This window comes from Cervus canadensis, chromosome 5 (assembly GCF_019320065.1).
Source record: "Cervus canadensis isolate Bull #8, Minnesota chromosome 5, ASM1932006v1, whole genome shotgun sequence".
Taxonomy (NCBI): Eukaryota; Metazoa; Chordata; class Mammalia; order Artiodactyla; family Cervidae; genus Cervus; species Cervus canadensis.
Window position 1 is genome coordinate 11628972 of NC_057390.1, and position 18573 is coordinate 11647544.

Below are 18573 nucleotides of genomic sequence, written 5' to 3' on the forward strand. Positions count from 1 at the left end.
CCTGCCCACTCCCTTCCTTCTCTCTATATGTCTTTTTTAAAAAAGATTTATTCATTAGTATTTTTGGCTGTACTGGGTCTTCATTGCTGCATGCAGTGTTTCTCTGATTGCCGTGACCAAGGGCTATTCTTTGTTGTGGTGCTTGGGTTTCTCATTGTGGTGGATTTTTTTGTTGTGGATCATGGGCTCTAGATGTGTGAGGTTCAGTAGTTGTGGCACATGGACTTAGTTGCTCCATGGCATGTGCGATCTTACTGAACTAGGGATTGAACCTGAGGACCCTGCATTGGCAGGTGGATTCTTAGCCACTGGACCACCAGGGAAGCCCCTCTCTGTATGTCTTGAATCAGTATATTATTATTATTTGATTACTACATCTGATATAGTATGCTTTAATTTCTTTTTTTGGTAATAGTATTTTTTTGTCATTTTTCACGCCAAGTTCCTGTACATTTTTACTACGTTGCTAAATTACATGTTCCAGTTCAGTCAGAAGTTTAGATATTTTGTATTCCAGATTGCAGTTTACACTGTGCTGCAAACAGCATTATGCCTAGTGCAGCTGGAAGTACCACAGAGTGTTGTACAGATATGAAGTGTAAACTTAAACTCTGAAAAATTCATGGAAATTAAGGATGAGCGAGGAGAAAGTTTTACCATAATGTAGTATATATATATCTGATTTAATAACATGTATTCATAGAGATTTCATGTGTATTCATTAGCCTAGTGCAAGCTTCATTCATTTATATATTAAATGCCAACCATTGACTACATCCTCTTAAATTCTGGGCATACAACAGTGAATAAAACAGTCAAATTCCTCCTCACACACTGCATATATTCTAGTAGAAGGAAAGAGACCTTAAATAAGTAAATATAAATATTAATCTGTAAGGTCAAATACTGATAAATTCCATGAAGTATAATAAAACTAAGCAAGAATAACTGGCATTTCTAGAAAAGAAATTTTGGGGAAAGTATCTTATTTTGTGTGTGATAGAATGGAAAGTTCTTTCTTACAAGGGAATTTTTGAGCAAAGACATGAAGAACTAAGGACTTTGAGTTAGTATGCTTTTATTTTTTAAGGACATATATATATATATTATAATATACTCATAAAATAAACTGTTTATCTCATTGTTCTTCTAGACTAATTCGAGAATCACTTTGTCATATCCCTTCTATATCTTACCTGTCTCTAAAACTGAACCATAGTGTTATTATGCAGTAAATCTGCAAATTTAAATAGAGGTAATTGACCTATTTCAGTATCTTGTATTTTTTCACTGGGAATGTTTGTATTTTTCTCACCTATTTGCTTTTATGTCTTTTGATAGAATATTTTATGTGTTCCTATCTAGAATATTTTATGTGTTCCTATCTAAGTCCTAATTTTGGTATTTTATGGTTTATTTCAGGTACTATTTTGAGGAAGATTTGTTTCCCACTCATATTTGTTAACCAGTATTACTGTCATTCTAAGGGAGAGAAGTCCTTGATTTTGTTTATATCTGTCTATTTCCCTAATTTCACCAATTTTATTTTTCCTGGGAAAAGCTATGTTTCTTACAGAAAACTTACATTTCTTCCAGTTTTTTTTTTTTTTTTTCCTGGTAAAGCAGTGGTTCTTCACGTTTTGTGTATAACTGATACATTTGAGAATATGATAAATCTTTAAAACTCTCTCAGCAAGAAAATACACTGTTTTCTTCATCATATAATCATACTTATTATCATTAAGAATAGGACACATTGCAAGTATGCTGATTAAGTGTATATCTGTGGAGAAAATTAATTTAATGGAATTTTCATCTGTAGATCCGCTGTATATTCTTTTGAACTGAAGGATAAATGACATAAATATTTTTAAAAAGTTCAACATCAGTCTACAGAGGCATAAAGAAATTAGTGGTCTCTTAGGGCTGAAAGTGGGTATGAGGAATAAGCAGGTGATAGCTTAAGGGGCACAGGGTTTCTCTTTGAGGTGATAAAAATGTTCTAAAATTGATTATGGTTATATTTGCCCCTATCTGCAAAAACATTTTAAAAAATGTAAAAAAACATTGAATTATATACTTTAAATGGGTGAATTGCATGGTATTGGGATTGTATTTCAACATAACCATTAAAATATAACTCAGCATTACACACATTTACCCACTGAACCATATTTATCCATATGAGATAGTGTAGTTGATGCCATATATACCAGTTCCATTCTATGGTACTATTTACTGCATTGTATTATCAGCAAGAAAGACAGATAGACAAACCAAACATCAAAACAAATCTCAAAAGGAAACACTTTATCTGAGTGGTTATTTTTTTATAAGAATTCTGTATTTTTCCAACTGTCACTAATTAAAACTCTTCATATTTTCTAGTTGAATTATCAATCTTTGCATAAATTGGAAGCATTTTGAAAGGTATAATATTCTCAATGCTGACTTCAAGAAAAATCTTATACAATCCATTTCACATAGACTTCAAATTAAGCAGTACCTATGTGTTAAAATAATAATATGCTATACAAAGAGTTCATTTCAGAAGTGGTTTCATATTAGAAGGTCTGTTAATATAATTGCTAGCCTGACTGCTAGTAAAATGATAGGCAGATCATCTGATAATACTGGAAAAATACTTTTTTATGATTTAAATTATAGAACAATGTAATCTATAAGCAAAAATCCTCATGGTTTTATAGCTATTAAACATTAGACATCTTTTCTTATTATGTGATAGGCAGACAAGAGTGTGTACCGTGATAGTGGTTTTATACACATCCACAGCCATATTCAGCCTCCCACACACCCATTTTTCAATCAGAGGGTATACTGAAAATATGTGTCATTCAGCTCCCCTAACCAAATTGGCACTGAAATTAAATGTAAGAAAAACTAAAAAGAAAAACAGTTCAAAGCGTATGTCTATAGGCTAGAAATTTTGAAAAATTTCTCTGAACTTAGAAAATCAGATGTAATCAGAATAATGACTCAGCCTGAGGAAAGAAAATATTGGATTAAGTATGAAGTAGAGCATATTGTTAAAGCAGGAAATGTTGTTCCAAATGGAATCTAGGAACACTCTAAACTCAGTCAACAAATATCATGAGCAGGAATGAGGCTGTGAGAAGTCTTGGTGGAAATAATTTAGAGATCTGCCTTATATGCAGAATACATCCTGCAAAATGCTGAGCTGGATGAATCACAAGCTGGAATCAAGACTGCTTGGAGAAGTATCAGGAACCTAATTTATGCAGATGATACCACTCTAATGATAGAAAGTGAAGAGGAACTAAAGAGCCTCCTGATGAAGGTGAAAGAAGAGAGTGAAAAAACTGGCTTATAATTCAACATTCAAAAAACTAAGATCATGGCATCTGATCCTATCACTTTGTGGCAAATAGATGGGGAAACGATGGAAACAGTGGCAGATTTCATTTTCTTGGGCTCCAAAATCACTGAGAATGGTGACTGTAGCCATGAAATTAAAAGGTGCTTGTTCCTTGGAAGAAAAGCTATGACAAACCTAGAGAGTGTATTAAAAAGCAGAGACATTACTTTGCTGACAGAGGTCCATATAGTCTATGCTATGGTTTTTCTGGTAGTCATGTATGGATGTGAGAGTTGGACCATAAAGAATGCTGAGTGCCAAAGAATTGTTGCTTTTGAAATGTGGTTCTGGAGATAACTCTTTAGAGTCCCTTGGACAGCAAGGAGATCAAACCAGTCAATCCTAAAGAAAATCAACCCTGACTGTTCTTTGGAAGGACTGATGCTGAAGCACAAGTGTTTTGGCCACCTGATGCGAAGAGCTGACTCATTGGAAAAGACCCTGATGCTGGGGAAGATTGAGGGCAGGAGGAGAAGGGGGCGATAAGGGATGAGATGGTTGGATCCATCATCGACTAAATGGACATGAGTTTGAGCAAACTTGGGGAGATAGTGAAGGACAGGGAAGCTTGAAGTGCTGCAGTCCATAGGCTCGCAAAGAGTTGGACAAGACTGAGCGAGTGAACAACAATATTTACATGATATAGAAGACATTAATAAACAAAACAAATAGCTATTCTTTAGCAAAAACAAGTAATTCATGGACTAGGAGAGAAATTTATGAAATAACAATCATTTCTCATTTTAGGAATATAGGAGGATAGATTATTCATAGCAACTGTTCAGCTTGAGACAATTAAAAGTACTGCTTTATGTATATGCATCGTATATGACATTAAGTCTCAGAGTGCTTAGTAAAGTTATTAAGGAGTTAATCAGGCCAAATCCAGGGGAAATTGAGAGTCCAGAAGTTCAGAGTGATATGCTAAATACATAAGCTGCCTTTTCCTTGAGGTTGCTTGTTAGTCCAGACAATTTGTACTCAGATTTTATAGTCTCTTGGGCCCACCTGAGATGGAGAGTCTAGTGTGGTGCCCTCCCCACATTAAGCTGGAGAAAACTATTCCTTTCAGGTTAAGAATGAATCTGAAGTAAGTGAAAAGCAGTCACAGTTCTTCCCTCTAAGAGATCTTCAGGTCTGGGGAGTTTTATCTTCAATTGTTATCTTATATAAATTCTCGGAGAACAGAAAAGGAAAATACTCACCAACTCATTTTATGAGTTGTATGAGGTGTGAGTAATCTTGATAATGAAGCCAGAGAAGTATAGCATAACTCATAAGCTCATAAATAAACAGGCTTATTCATAAATGTAGTTGTATTTAGTGTTGTAAAGATAGAAATATAAATAAATTAAAAAATCAACCTTTGAAAGGAAAAAGCAAAGTTGTCATTTTTGCCGATGATATATTTTAGTACATTGAAATTCCAAAGGAATTTGCAGAAAAATTATTACAATAAATGGAAGAGGTTAGCATATTCTCTGTTGCAAAATTAATTGTCATTTTATATCCAGGAATAAAATTTGAGAAATTAAAAAATTTAAAAGATAAAAATTGATACAATAACATACATTAAAAGTAGTAGAAATATACCTAACAAAATATGTCAAGACCTACATGGAGAAAATTTTAAAATATTTTTGAGAGATGGAAAGGAATTAAAGAAGACCTAAATAAAACTGAGAGAAATAGCATGTTCAGTGATTGGAAGAGTTATTATTGTAGACATCAACTATCTTAAAATGTATCTATAAATTTAATCCAGTGCCAATTAAAATCTCAATAGTCTTATTTTTGGAAAGATGAGTACCTTTGCAATTTGATTTATAATATTTTTAAGCCAGTACAAAAGTGAAGAATAGCTAAGAGACTCCTTAAGACTGAAGGCAGGTGGTTTTCCTCTACAAAATATGAAGACTCAATTTAAAAATCTTATTAAATGAGTACCAGACAATCTGGTACTGTCATTGGATAGATAATGGAACAGAATATAGGCCTCAAAAAATATTTGATATTTATCAAAGATTGTTGCTGGTCAGTGGGTAGAGGACAGACTTTTCAATGAATAGTACTAGAACAGTTGATTATCAGTATGGGGGAAATAATTATACCAAAAATGTTTCAGGTTGATAAAATACCAAGATGTGAAATGTAAGACTGTAAATTTTCTACAAGATAGTATAAGAGAGTATCTCTGTGGTTTATGATATGGAAGGAATTCCTAACTAAAATACAAAAGAGGCACTAACAATAAAGATTCATATATTAAGCTACATTAAAACTATAAGAAAAAAACAAAAAAATTAAAGATAGTAGTAGATAAAATAAGATATATGATGAGAAATGATATTTTCAACAGAATATCAGCAAAGAACTAACAAAATATATAAAAAATTTCACTACACATCATTACAATAGAGACAAACATCTCAATAGAAATAACAAGCAAAAGATTTACAGGTACTTCACTAAGGAAGGAATTCACTCAGCTGAGAAACATGTGCTCAACTTCAGTGCATCGGTGAAAGGCAGATGAAAACAAAATGAGATAACGTAAAAATTAGTAATACAAATGTTGACAAAGATATGAATAATTCAGAACGCTTATATACTACTAAGGGAATGAGTTTAAATTGATAAAACCCTTTGAAAAAAATAGCATTATCTTCTAAATCAATGATCCTCATGAACCAGAAATTCTTTTCCTAACTCTATTCCCTTGAGAAACTTGCCCTAATGCATAATACACATGCAAGAATATTCATTCCAGCATTGTTCAGTTTTCAAAATTAGAAATGACCTAAGTGTCCATGGTTGGATGGCATCAGCGACTCAGTGGACATGAGCTCAGGTAAGCTCTGGGAGATGGTGAAGGACAGGGAAACCTGGTCCATGGGGTTGCAAATCAAATTCTGAGAGTGAGGAGGAGTGGGAAAAAGTGCAGAGGAAGAGAACTGCGGAAGCTCCCTCAATAGCCTGCTAACTGCAGACAGGTGAGGGAGGCTATTGTAGATTGCCCAGCCATCAGTTGACCCTCCAGCTGACTGAAAATGCAGAGTTCAGTTAGGTTGACCCAGACCAGAAAATTTCCCCAACTGACCCACAGGATCATGGGCTAAATAAAATGATGATTGTTTTAAAAAAAAAAAAAAGAATCGAACCCCACTGAGCATCTGCACAACAAAATGTCCGTTGGTAATAGGGTGAACAATCTGAGTTAAACTCGTAGCATGGAATATTATACAGCATGAAAATGCCCACCCTGTAGCTATATACAGTAGCATAGATGAATTTAACAAGTATAATGTTGAATTAAAAAAGCAGGACAGAAAATTATACATACAGATTCTTCTCCATTTACATAATGTTGAAAAAATATTGAGTAAGGCTGAATATTTAGATGGTTACAAAACAATGAAATTAAGAGAATAAACTGACAAGCCACAGATAGGGGGGGAATCTTTGCAAAACACATATCTGATAAAGGTACTGAAAATATATACAGGACTCTTAGCAGTGAGAAAACAATCCAATTAAAAAATGCGCAAAAGTTCACCAAAGGAAATACTCAAATATCAAGAAATCATGTAAAAAGATGCTTAACAACATATGTCATCAGCTCAGTTCAGTTCAGTTCAGTCGCTCAGTCCAGTTCAGTCGCTCAGTCATGTCCAACTCTTTGTGACCCCATGGACCACAGCACGCCAGGCCTCCCTGTCCATCACCACCTCCTGGAGTTTACCCAAACTCATGTCTATTGAGTCAGTGATGCCCTCCCACCATCTTATCCTCTGTTGTCCCCTTCTCCTCCTGCCTTCAATCTTTCCCAGCATCAGGGTCTTTTGAAATGAGGCAGCTCTTCGCGTCAGGTGGCCAAAGGATTGGAGTTTCAGCTTCAACATCACTCCTTCCAATGAACACTCAGGACTGATCTGCTTTAGGATGGACTGGTTGGATCTCCTTGCAGTCCAAGGGACTCTCAAGAATCTTCTCTAGCACTACAGTTCAAAAGAATCACTTCTGCACTCAGATTTCTTTATAGTCCAACTCTCACATCCATACATGACTACTAGAAAAACCATAGCCTTGACTAGATGAACCTTTGTTGGCAAAGTAATGTCTTTGCTTTTTAATATGCTGTCTAGTTTGGTCATAACTTTCCTTCCAAGGAGTAAGCGTCTTTTAATTTCATGGCTGCAGTCATCATCTGCAGTGATTTTAGAGCCCCCCCCAAATAAAGTCAGCCACTGTTTCCACTGTTTCCCCATCTATTTGCATGAAATGATGGGACTGGATGCCATGATCTTAGTTTTCTGAATGTTGAGCTTTAAGCCAACTTTATCACTCTCCTCTTTCAGTTTCATCAAGAGGCTCTTTAGTTCTTCTTCACTTTCTGCCATAAGGGTGGTGTCATCTGCATATCTGAGGTTATTGATATTTCTCCTGGCAATCTTGATTCCAGCTTGTGCTTCATCCAGCCCAGCATTTCTCATGAAGTACTCTGCATATAAGTTAAATAAGCAGGGTGACAATATACAGCCTTGATGTACTTCTTTTCCTATTTGGAACCAGTCTGTTGTTCCATGTCCATTTCTAACTGTTGCTTCCTGACCTGCATACAGATTTCTCAGGAGGCAGGTCAGGTGGTCTGAAATTCCCATCTCTTTCAGGATTTTCCACAGTTTATTGTGATCCACACAGTCCAAGGCTTTGGCATAGTCAATAAAGCAGAAATAGATGTTTTTCTGAAACTCTCTTGCTTTTTTGATGATCCAGCAGATGTTGGCAATTTGATCTCTGGTTCATCTGCCTTTTCTAAAACCAGCTTGAACATCTGGAAGTTCACAGTTCGCATATTGCTGAAGCCTTGCTTGGAGAATTTTGAGCATTACTTTATGAGCATGTGAGATGAGTGTAATTGTGTGGTAGTTTGAACATTCTTTGGCATTGCCTTTCTTTGGGGTTGGAATGAAAACTGACCTTTTCCAGTCCTGTGGCCACTGCTGAGTTTTCCAATTTTGCTGTCATATTGAGTGCAGCAAATTCACAGCATCATCTTTTACAATTTGAAATAGCTCAACTGCAATTCCATCACTTCCACTAGCTCCATTCGTAGTGATGCTTCCTAAGGCCCACTTGACTTCGCATTCCAGGATATCTGGCTCTTAGGTGAGTGATCACACCATCGTGATTATCTGGGTCATGAAAATCTTTTTTGTGTATTTTGTGTATCTTCTGTGTATTCTTGCCACCCCTTCTTAATATCTTCTGCTTCTGTTAGGTCCATGCCATTTCTGTCCTTTATTGAGCCCATGTTTGCATGAAATATTCCCTTGGTGTCTCTAATTTTCTTGAAAAGATCTCTAGTCTTTCCCATTCTATTATTTCCCTCTATTTCTTTGCACTGATCACTGAGGAAGGCTTTTGTATCTCATACGAAGGCTTTCGTATCTCGTACCTTGCTGTTGTTTGGAACTGTGCATTCAAATGGGTATATCTTTCCTTCTCTCCTTTGTTCTTCACTTCTCTTCTTTTCACAGCTATTTGTAAGGCCTCCTCAGACAGCCATTTTGCTTTTTTGCATTTCTTTTTCTTGGGGATGGTCTTGATCCCTGTCTCCTGTACATTGTCACGAACCTCTGTCCATAGTTCATCAGGCACAGTTCTATCAGACCTGGTCCCTTAAATTTATTTCTCACTTTCACTGTATAATCACGTGGGATTTGATTTAGGTCATACCTGAATGGTCTAGTGGTTTTCCCCACTTTCTTCAATTTAAGTCTGAATTTGGCAGTAAGGAGCTCATGATCTGAGCCACAGTCAGTTCCTGGTCTTGTTTTTGATGACTGTATAGAGCTTCTCCATCCTTGGCTGTGAAGAATATAATCAGTCTGATTTCAGTGTTGGCCATCTGGTGATATCCATGTATAGAGTCTTCTGTTTTGTTGTTGGAAGAGGGTGTTTGCTATGACCAGTGCGTTCTCTTGGCAAAACTCTATTGTCATATGTCATATGTTATCAGGGAATTACAAATTAAAACAGCAGTGAATTACCACCACATGCCCATTAAAATGACTATAATGCTGAAAACACCAAATTCTGGAGAGAATGTGGACAACAGGTACTCTCAATGCTGATGGGAATGGAAAATGGTACAGCCAGCTTAGAAGAGAATTTGGAAGTTTATACAAAATGCAACATAGATATAAGATACAGCAAGTAGGTATACACTATACACCAAATGTGTTGAAACTTATGTTAACGCAAAAATCTGCCCACTAGTGTTTATAACAGCTTATTCAAAATAGCCAAAACCTGGAAGTATCCAAGATGTCCTTTATTTATTTATTTTTTTTAACATTTAAAAAAATTTTTTTAATTTTTTCATTTATTTTTATTAGTTGGAGGCTAATTACTTTATAATATTGTAGTGGGTTTTGTCATAGATGTCCTTTAATAGGTAGATGGATGAACTCTAGTATATCCTTATAATTGAATATTACTCAATGGCAAACAAAAGAAATAATCTATTAACCCACAAAAAGACATGGAGGAAGCTAAGTGCATATTGCTAAATGAAAGTACCCAAACTGAGAAGGCTACATATTCATACGATTCCAACTATATGATATTCTTGACAAGGCAAAATTAAGGAGACAATAAAAAGATAAGGGTTGCTAGGATTTGGGAGAGCGCTTAAGGGATAACTAAGTGGAAGATAGGGAATTTTTAGGGCAGGCAGTGAAACTATTCTGTGTGATATTCTAATGGTGGAATGCATCATTATGCTTATGTTAAAAGCCATAGATTATACAACATAGAGAGTAAACTCTAAGAAAGCTATGGAATTTAATTAATAATAATGATTTGAATAATGTGTCAGTATTGGTTCACCAACTGTATCAAATTTCACCACACGAAGGGAAAATGTTATGATAAGGGAATCTGTGCATGAGTGTCTGTATGAAGGGATATATGGGAACTCTGTAGTTTCTGTTCAGTTTATCTGTAAATGCAAAGCTACTCTAAAAAATAAGATCTATTAAGCTAAAAGATATGAAGAAAAAAGAATGAGAGAAAGATATGTAATGATTATAGTAAACGTCATGATAATGATTTCCTGAGTGGAGAGGAAAGAGGTTGTTTTGGAGCTTCTGATATGCTGGTGCTGATCCGTTATGTTTGCCTGGTAAAATTACATGTATAGGTTTTATTTATTATTTTCTTCATGTATACTATATTCACAGTTATACAAAATGTGAGAAGGAGGAAAAGCAAGGAAGGAAGCCACAGAAGGATAGAAATCAAAGATTAATGTTGTTTTCTTGAGATTTATGACTACCATAATAGAGAAATTTAATTCTAAGATTAAATAGATAAAACTGCATATCTTTCTGTGATCAAGAAGACAAAGTCAAATATATAACCCCAATATAGAGCAGAGACACAAAGAGATGGAAAATATGAATGAAAAGTTAAGAAACATGGATAATTGATGTAGATTTTGGTTGTATATAGTAGAGATTTAGAAATAAAATATAGTCACAAGGCAGGGGACCTTAATAATTAAGTGAAAGAGGGGAAATTTCCCTGCAGTAGAAAATGACTAGATTATTACAGCTGAAAGGATGCATCTTTTTGTCAGGCAGAGTAAATGAAGCAGGCAGTTTTCTCATGTCTGAAGTTGTGTATTTTAGTTTGAGTGCAAAAGAAAGACATTTCCAAAAACATGAGGATACAAAGTTTACTTTTCACCCATCCTATCTTACTGATGTCTTACCAAAAATGAAAAAGAAATTCAAAATACGAGATGGGGTGAGAATAAATAAAATGTGTGCAAAAAGTGAGAGTAAAACTGATAGATCAATCTAAATAACTGATCAATTGTTTGTAAGTGAAAGTCGCTCAGTTAAGTCCAACTTTGCAACCCCACGGACTGTACAGCCCATGGAATTCTCCAGGCCAGAATACTGGAGTGGGTAGCCTTTCCCTTCTCCAGGGGATCTTCCCAACCCAGGAATAGAACCGGGGTCTCCTGCTTTGCAGGTGGATTCTTTACCAACTGGGCTGTCAGGGAAGCCCATTGTTTGTAAAGTTTAATGCTCTTAAGAATCCCTACAAAAGGAGTGGCTTAATGTTTAAAACGTTTTTAAAATGACACTACAGATTATTTCAAGTAAACAGTGGACAGAAAGTATATGTTATTAATAACCAGTATAAGATAATTTGAAAAAACTAATCCAATGAAAAACATGAAAGGATACAAAAAAGAAAGAATAAATCATTGAAAACAGAAAACTTAAAATAAGATGGCTAGAATAGGTCCAAATATGTCAGTATTCATGAGAAACATCACAGTTAGAAAGTATTATAGTTTGGTTACTAAGAGAGATTTCTACATTAAGAATATATAGGAAGATTAAAAATGAAGAATGGGGAGCAGAAAGGGCAACATTCTTCAAGAACACTGGATTGAATTTAAAGATCATTAAACGGGAGAAGAGAGCAACATTTTGTTTTGATAATAATTTTAACCCATCAAAAAGACAGTAGCCCATTTACTGGAAACAAGCAAGCATCAGTATGTATATAAACAAAAACTGATAGTAGTGGGACGAGAAACAGAGGCCACACCACTTCGGGAGAATTCAACATGCCTTCTTTAGGGATTGAGCAGTTAAGTAGAGAGCAAGTAACCAAATTATACTTAAGAGAATTTGAATATCAAAAGTTACTGAAAAATAGTGACATAATACATCTTTGTAAAGAAGATGCCTTCCAAGTCATTTCAGTTTTCAAATTTGTTAAGAGATTATACATTGAATTTATTTGTAAATTTTATTTTATTCTGTATTATATTTATTTTTTATATTCCTTGCATTGTTGTGTTTCTTTTTGTTGTTCAATTGGAGTTACCTGTGATTTGCCTGTCTTACTGATTTTATATTTAACTTGAGTTTTTGGTTTCATCGATTACATCTTTCATGTCTTCTCTGTGTCATTAATGTCTGCTTTTTCTTTTATCAATTTTGTTCTCTCATTTCTGGTTTATTTTGGCTTTTTTGGCCTAGCTTCATGAGTTGAGTTCTTAGTTTATTATAAGTCTTTTATGTTTTCTAATGTTCACATATAAAGATATTTTTTAAATGGCATTAGCTGTATTCTATAAATTTTTATATGAACTTTTTTTTTTACTGTTTGTTTTAAAATAATATGCAGTATCAGCTTTGCTTTCTTCTTTAACCAGACAGTTATTTAGAAGTGTGTTTTTAAATTTCCAAAAGTTAAAAATGTAGATCATTGGTTATTGGAGTCTTTACTCACTCTCCCCTAGCTATATCTGGTGTTATGTTAAACCAGGATGGGTTTCCAGAGAGCCTGCACCAGGTGAAGCATTAAGTAATTGAATAAATAAAAAGTTAGTTTTGTTTTTAATAAATACATTTTTCCTCATTGTTTTTTATTTCCTTTAGTCTTACTGCTCTGATCCAAACCTCGTGTTAGATTTGAAGAACCTCATTGTGCTTTTTGCTGACACACTTCAGGTTTGTGGCTTATGTTTATGTAGATTTAACCTAGATGAGTGTTCCGTCAGCTCTAAATCCTTTGATTGTCTATCTAAGCTTGAGTAAGTACCTTTTTCTTTCTAGTTGTGTATCTTCTTTTCCTAGAGCTAGGTAATTTTTATCTCTTTGTAGTGTTTCCTGGTCATTACCTTGTCTGTTATGTTCTCATAATTTGTTCTCATCCCCCTTTTTTTCTTCAAAGCAAATCAATTAATTGAACTCACTACATTAGTTCTTAAAATGCTCCTAATTCAGATATAGTGTCTGAGTGATTTTGGATTTTCTTACCTACTATTTTGAATAATGATTATTGATATGAACCATATATTATATTCACTAGAATAACATTAGAAGTGGGTAAGATTGGTAGCATTCTCATTTTCTGACCCTACTCCTGAAAGTTGCTCCTTACAGAAGGAGTTATAGGGAAACCTTCATTGATAGTTATATCCAATATACATTAATTCTAATATTCATCTTTTTATTTTTTTCTGACTGGCTCAAATATTTTGGTATATATCTTTTAATTATTGAGGATAAACAATAGATATTAGATGGGAATGGAAGATTCTTGTATCATGGTTTTATTTAAATTGTTGTCCAAAGAACAAAATTATCTTTTAGTGCCTAATCTCTCTTGTGTTGTTTAAAAAGCATCACCTTATAAAATGAAGCTTTTTTCTTATTTTGTTTCAGGTGTATGGTTTTCCTGTAAATCAGCTTTTTGACATGCTATTAGAAATCAGAGACCAGTATAGTGAAACTTTGCTAAAGAAGTGGTCAGGTATTTTCAGGTGAGAAATTATCTATAGTTGTGTGTGTGTGGGCACGCATGTTTGTACACTCGTCTTTATACTTAAGGGTTTTCAGGTATAATAAGCAACAAGTGTATGTGGCTTATTTTTTTCTAGGTCTGATTCCAATTATGATTGGGAATTCAATTAAATAGTTATGGTGTCCCAAATAAAGTTCCCAAGACATTCAATCTCTGGATATTAGTGCCTACTCTGTGAGGAGTCCCCAAATGCCCAGATTTGTTTCATTGAGTAAATGCCAGATACCTTGGTTCAGACCAACCAGATCACCTTGTGTCATCTTAATTTGATTTTTTATTTTCTCTTTGGGAATCATGCCTAATCTATGTCTCACTTGTAGGATAGGGCTTTTAAACCCTTTTGAAAAATTTAGCTTTTTTGAAACTTTTTTGAAGACTCACTCATGTTATTCCTCATCTTCTTATTCTCCATAGCCAATGAAGAGATCTATTACAATCTAATATTTGAAGCATATCATTTAAATAGTTATTGCAACATGCATACAACAATAAGAAAATTATTGTATTATATCTCCACTTACAAATATTTCCTTGGACATGTTTTCCTCACACATAACTCATGTCAGCTCACTTGTTTCTTCTTTTGAAGTGATCTTTCTGCTTACTGCAGGACCACTTCCCCAGATCAACTTACTTTGTTTTCAAGTTCTTATAGCTTTATGGTATTACATTGTCCCATTAATCTTACTCTTCATATTTATAAACATATAGTTGATAATTATGTAGTGTAACTCATTAGTGTATTAATATAAATATTTGTATGTCTAAAAAGTCCTATTTATTAATGATATAATTTTCTTTAGGGGAGATTATCTTTTGAAAATTAGTATCATGATATATCCAAGCACATCTAATCTGAAGCCTTCAGTAAATTTCTTTTTTGATTTTGGTAGTATGGTCTCTGCCCTGGAGAACTCCTAGTCTAGTTAAGGATACAGAATCTTTGGATGAAGAAAAAGTCATTCTTAATATAGAGCAGTAGATGAAGTACATGAACATAGTTTGATAAAATAGAAAATCTAGTATAGAATTAAAGAACATAATAAAAAAAGTCTTTATTTTTTTTTTTAAGAAAACATATAAAACCTCTTTGCCTTCTCCAGAGCTCACTTCTGTTTTTTGGTTGCTTCTCATTTGCCTTAAGGCTTCAACATGTTGCCTTGAAATTTTCTGTCTGAGCTATAAATTTCAAATACTATGAGGTCATCTTTATACTTGTGTTCCATTTGTTTTAGAATGCAATTTTACTTCTGTGTTGTTTTTTTTTTAAGATGTCCTTACCTAAGACCAAATAGCTGTACTATAAAAGGAATAGATTAGGGACTAAGAAATGTTTATTTGAGGTTGTGGTGAATATACAACCGTTTGAGTTCTCCTGAAAGTTATTTGTGATCACTCTACTGATTAACTCACCTGTCTTTCCTTTTTTACTTTATCCCTCCCTCCTTTCCTTTCTTCTTTTATTTTCTTTATAGAAACATACTTGATTCAGACAACTACAGTCCTATACCAGTAACAAGTGAAGAGATGTATAAAAAGGTGATAGGACAATTCCCATTCCAAGATACAGAGCTGGAAAAGGTAAGGAACACTAAAATAAACTTCTCTGATTTGGCGTCCTCTTAAAGCTTTCTCTGTGTCAGTCTCATTAAAGGCATAATTTCTAACTCAATGAATTAGGAATCTAAAACAGCTTCAAAGGATGATTTTTGGGCTTAGAGGAACAGAAGTTCCTGTTTAGGGAACCAATCAGTAAATGGCTTTGGGATATTATCCACCTCTGAAGTGTTTAGGAGATTTCTGGCAGTGTTTCTTTTGATTTACACTTTGAAATATTTGCTTTTCTTGTACTTTGAGGACATTTTATCCCCAAAATATACAGTAAAATTTACCATGCTCTATAATTGTATTGGTTTTGACTGTGCTTTGTGGTGTATGTACTACCACAACAATGTTGCAGAACAGTTCCATGATTCCCCAAAATTAAATCATGCTATACCTTCTTAATCAATTACTCCTCAACCCCTAGCTTTTGGCAACCACCTATCTTGTTGCTATCCATCTACTTTTACCTTTTCTAAAAGGCCTTATAAATGGAATTATATAGTGTGTAACTTTTTGAGATTGGCTTCTTTTACTGAAGATAATGCTTTTGAGACTCATCTAAGTTGTTGCATGTATCAATAACTCATTCCTTTTTATTGCTGAGTATGTATCAGAATTTGTTTATTGGGTTTTACAGGACATTAGAATTGTCTATTTAATTTAATCTTACTCTTTTTAGCATTAGAAAACTTTCACAGATATGTTTTTAAAATGTAAAGTTGTTAAGGCAGTTCCTAGTGTGCAAGAAAATCTCTTTTGCATTTTAATTAGTTAATAGGCATTTTCAATGTATGCTCATTTGTAACTCCTCATTAATTCTTGCTTTTACAGCAACCATTCCCAAAAAAGTTTCCATTTTCTGAATTTGTGCCAAAAGTTTACAACCAAATTAAAGAATTTATCTATGCCTGTCTGAAGTTTTCAGAAGATCTTCATCTAAGGTATAGTATGAAATCATAGAAGTGCAATAGATACTGAGATTATGGCTCTATATACATAAATATTCTGGGATACTTTTGATGTTCCCTTCAGTTCCAAGTTTGAAAGTCTTAATATTAGCCCTGTGTGGTATGCCACTGCCCTATTTATATGGTCAGGTAAAAAAAGGGAAGTTGGAAACTCTTGAATAATTTCTTTTTATATTACTTACCTTATTCTCTACTGTTTTCTTTACAGATTTGCATTTATAGTGAGATTCACCAGAAAAGAGTAATATCATATTCTAGTTTTTACATTATATTGATGAAATGTTAGGCCAGTAGAGGAGTGGCATGTGAAATTCTTGCTGTCCAAGGGAATCTCAAGAGCCTTCCCCAGCATCACAGTTCGAAACCATCAATTCTTTGGCACTAAGCTGTCTTTCTGGTCCAGTTCTCACATCTGTACATGATACTGGAAAACCCGTAGCTTTGAGTATGCAGACCTTTATCAGCAAAATGATGTCTCTGCTTTTTAATACGCAGTCATGTGAGGTTTGTCATAGCTTTCCTTCTTGGTTCTTTGATTCCTCTTCACTTTCTGCCTTTAGAGTGGTATCATCTTCATATTTGAGGTTGTTGATATTTCTCCTGGTAGTTTTGATTTCAGTTTGCGATTCATCCAGCCTGGCACTTCGTATGATGTACTTTGCATATAAATTAAATAAGCAGGGTTTTTGTTTTTTTAATGGTATGCAATAGGTCTCTCATGCTTTCTTTACAGTTTTTCTCTTTGTTCCTCTTTCTGTTTTTAAATGGCCTGTTTTCTAATGCCCCAATTCTTTCTTCTGCATTATTTAGTCTGCTGTTGATGCTCTAAGAATTTTTCAATTCTTTTGTTGTATACTTCAGCTCCAGGATTTGAGTTGGGTTCTTTTTTTATAATTTCTATATTAAGCTTCTCATTTTATTCATGCATTGTATTCCAGATTTCATTTTGTTGTCTGTGTTCTCGTGCGTATTATTGAGCTTGATAAGATATTTCTGATTCTTTTTAGGGTAGTTGTACATCTCGGTGTCTGGGAGTCACTATGGCCCTTGTGTTTGCTTTCTCTGGTGCTGTCGGGCTGTCTGATTCTCTCTGGGCCGTGTAGCTTTGTATCAGTGCCTCTGCCTCTGTGCTTCCCCGCGGACGTGGAGATGCATGTCTCCCCCAGGTCCCAGGGTGGCAGGACTATTTCTGCTCCCTGCCGGCAGGGGCCTGGAACCAGTCCACTGGTCTACTTCAGGCTTCACAGTTAGAATGACTGATAGACTGTGGCTCTGCAACTGCACTGAGGAATTCATCTGGGGGCACTTTTGGGGTTTCCTTCTGGTAGGTTCCTGGGAAAGTAGGGTTTCTCTTAGATCATAGTTGGGAGTGGCTGGAGCCAGATTCCAGAGCCACTTCAAGATCCACAGTGAGACTGAGGCCGCTGGGCCTATCTCTAGGGGCATGTATAGGCATGTCTCCTGTTCGATCCCTGGCAGGCGCAGCGGCCTCCCAGGGTACAAGTGGGCAAAAGCCAGGTTGTGTGGGCCCTGCAGCCTCGAGTCAGGTTTGAGATGGGCGGCCCTTCCTCCAGTTGCACGGAAGGTTACTGCTCCAGCAGGTCTCTGAGTAGGCAGGAGTGTTCCTGGTCTGTGGCTATGAGTATATGGGGCCACGTTACAGGGATTTTTTAGTATTTGCAGTCAGAAGAGGTTGGAGAACTTGCCTAGATTCATGAATGAGCATGTCTCTGCCCAGTCATAGGCAGGCAGGGTTGGAAGCTAATAGGAGCTGGAGTTGGGTCGTGGAACAATTCAGTTTACAGCTGGAACTGAGGTTGGTGGACCTATTATCCAAAGCACAGGTTGGCATGACTCTTCCTGGGTCGTTTTTCAACTGGTGATGGTGGCAAGGCCAAATAGGCCATGTCCATAGGCTGTCAAGGGTCAGGGTCTGTTTCTAGGTCTGTAGGTAGGACTATGGTTAGCAGGTATGCCACATGAGTGAGTTTATGCTTGCCTTCTAAAAGCAACCCTCCTTGGTCTTGGATGATACCAGAGTTTTACAGTCTTCTTTCTTCAATCCAGCGTTTCACAAAAGTACTTTTGTCTTTGCTTGCCTGTCAAATTATTGTTGCTGAGAAGGGATATGAATGCAGGACTTCCTGTTCGGCTATTTCTAATGTCATTCCTCTATATTTAATTGGTCTTACAGAAAATTGC

At 35.2% G+C, this 18573-nt stretch overlaps 1 protein-coding gene across 3 annotated transcripts in view; it reads left to right on the plus strand.

Moving 5' to 3' along the window:
• Positions 1–18573, plus strand: part of EXOC6B (exocyst complex component 6B) — a 661839-nt gene that overhangs the window by 331285 nt on the left and 311981 nt on the right. For all 3 annotated transcript variants that reach the window (XM_043468197.1, XM_043468199.1, XM_043468198.1), the window contains exons 12-15: positions 12871–12942; positions 13660–13757; positions 15274–15379; positions 16235–16344. In XM_043468197.1, coding sequence (XP_043324132.1) covers positions 12871–12942; positions 13660–13757; positions 15274–15379; positions 16235–16344 — 386 coding nt within the window. The remainder of the gene's footprint in view (positions 1–12870; positions 12943–13659; positions 13758–15273; positions 15380–16234; positions 16345–18573) is intronic.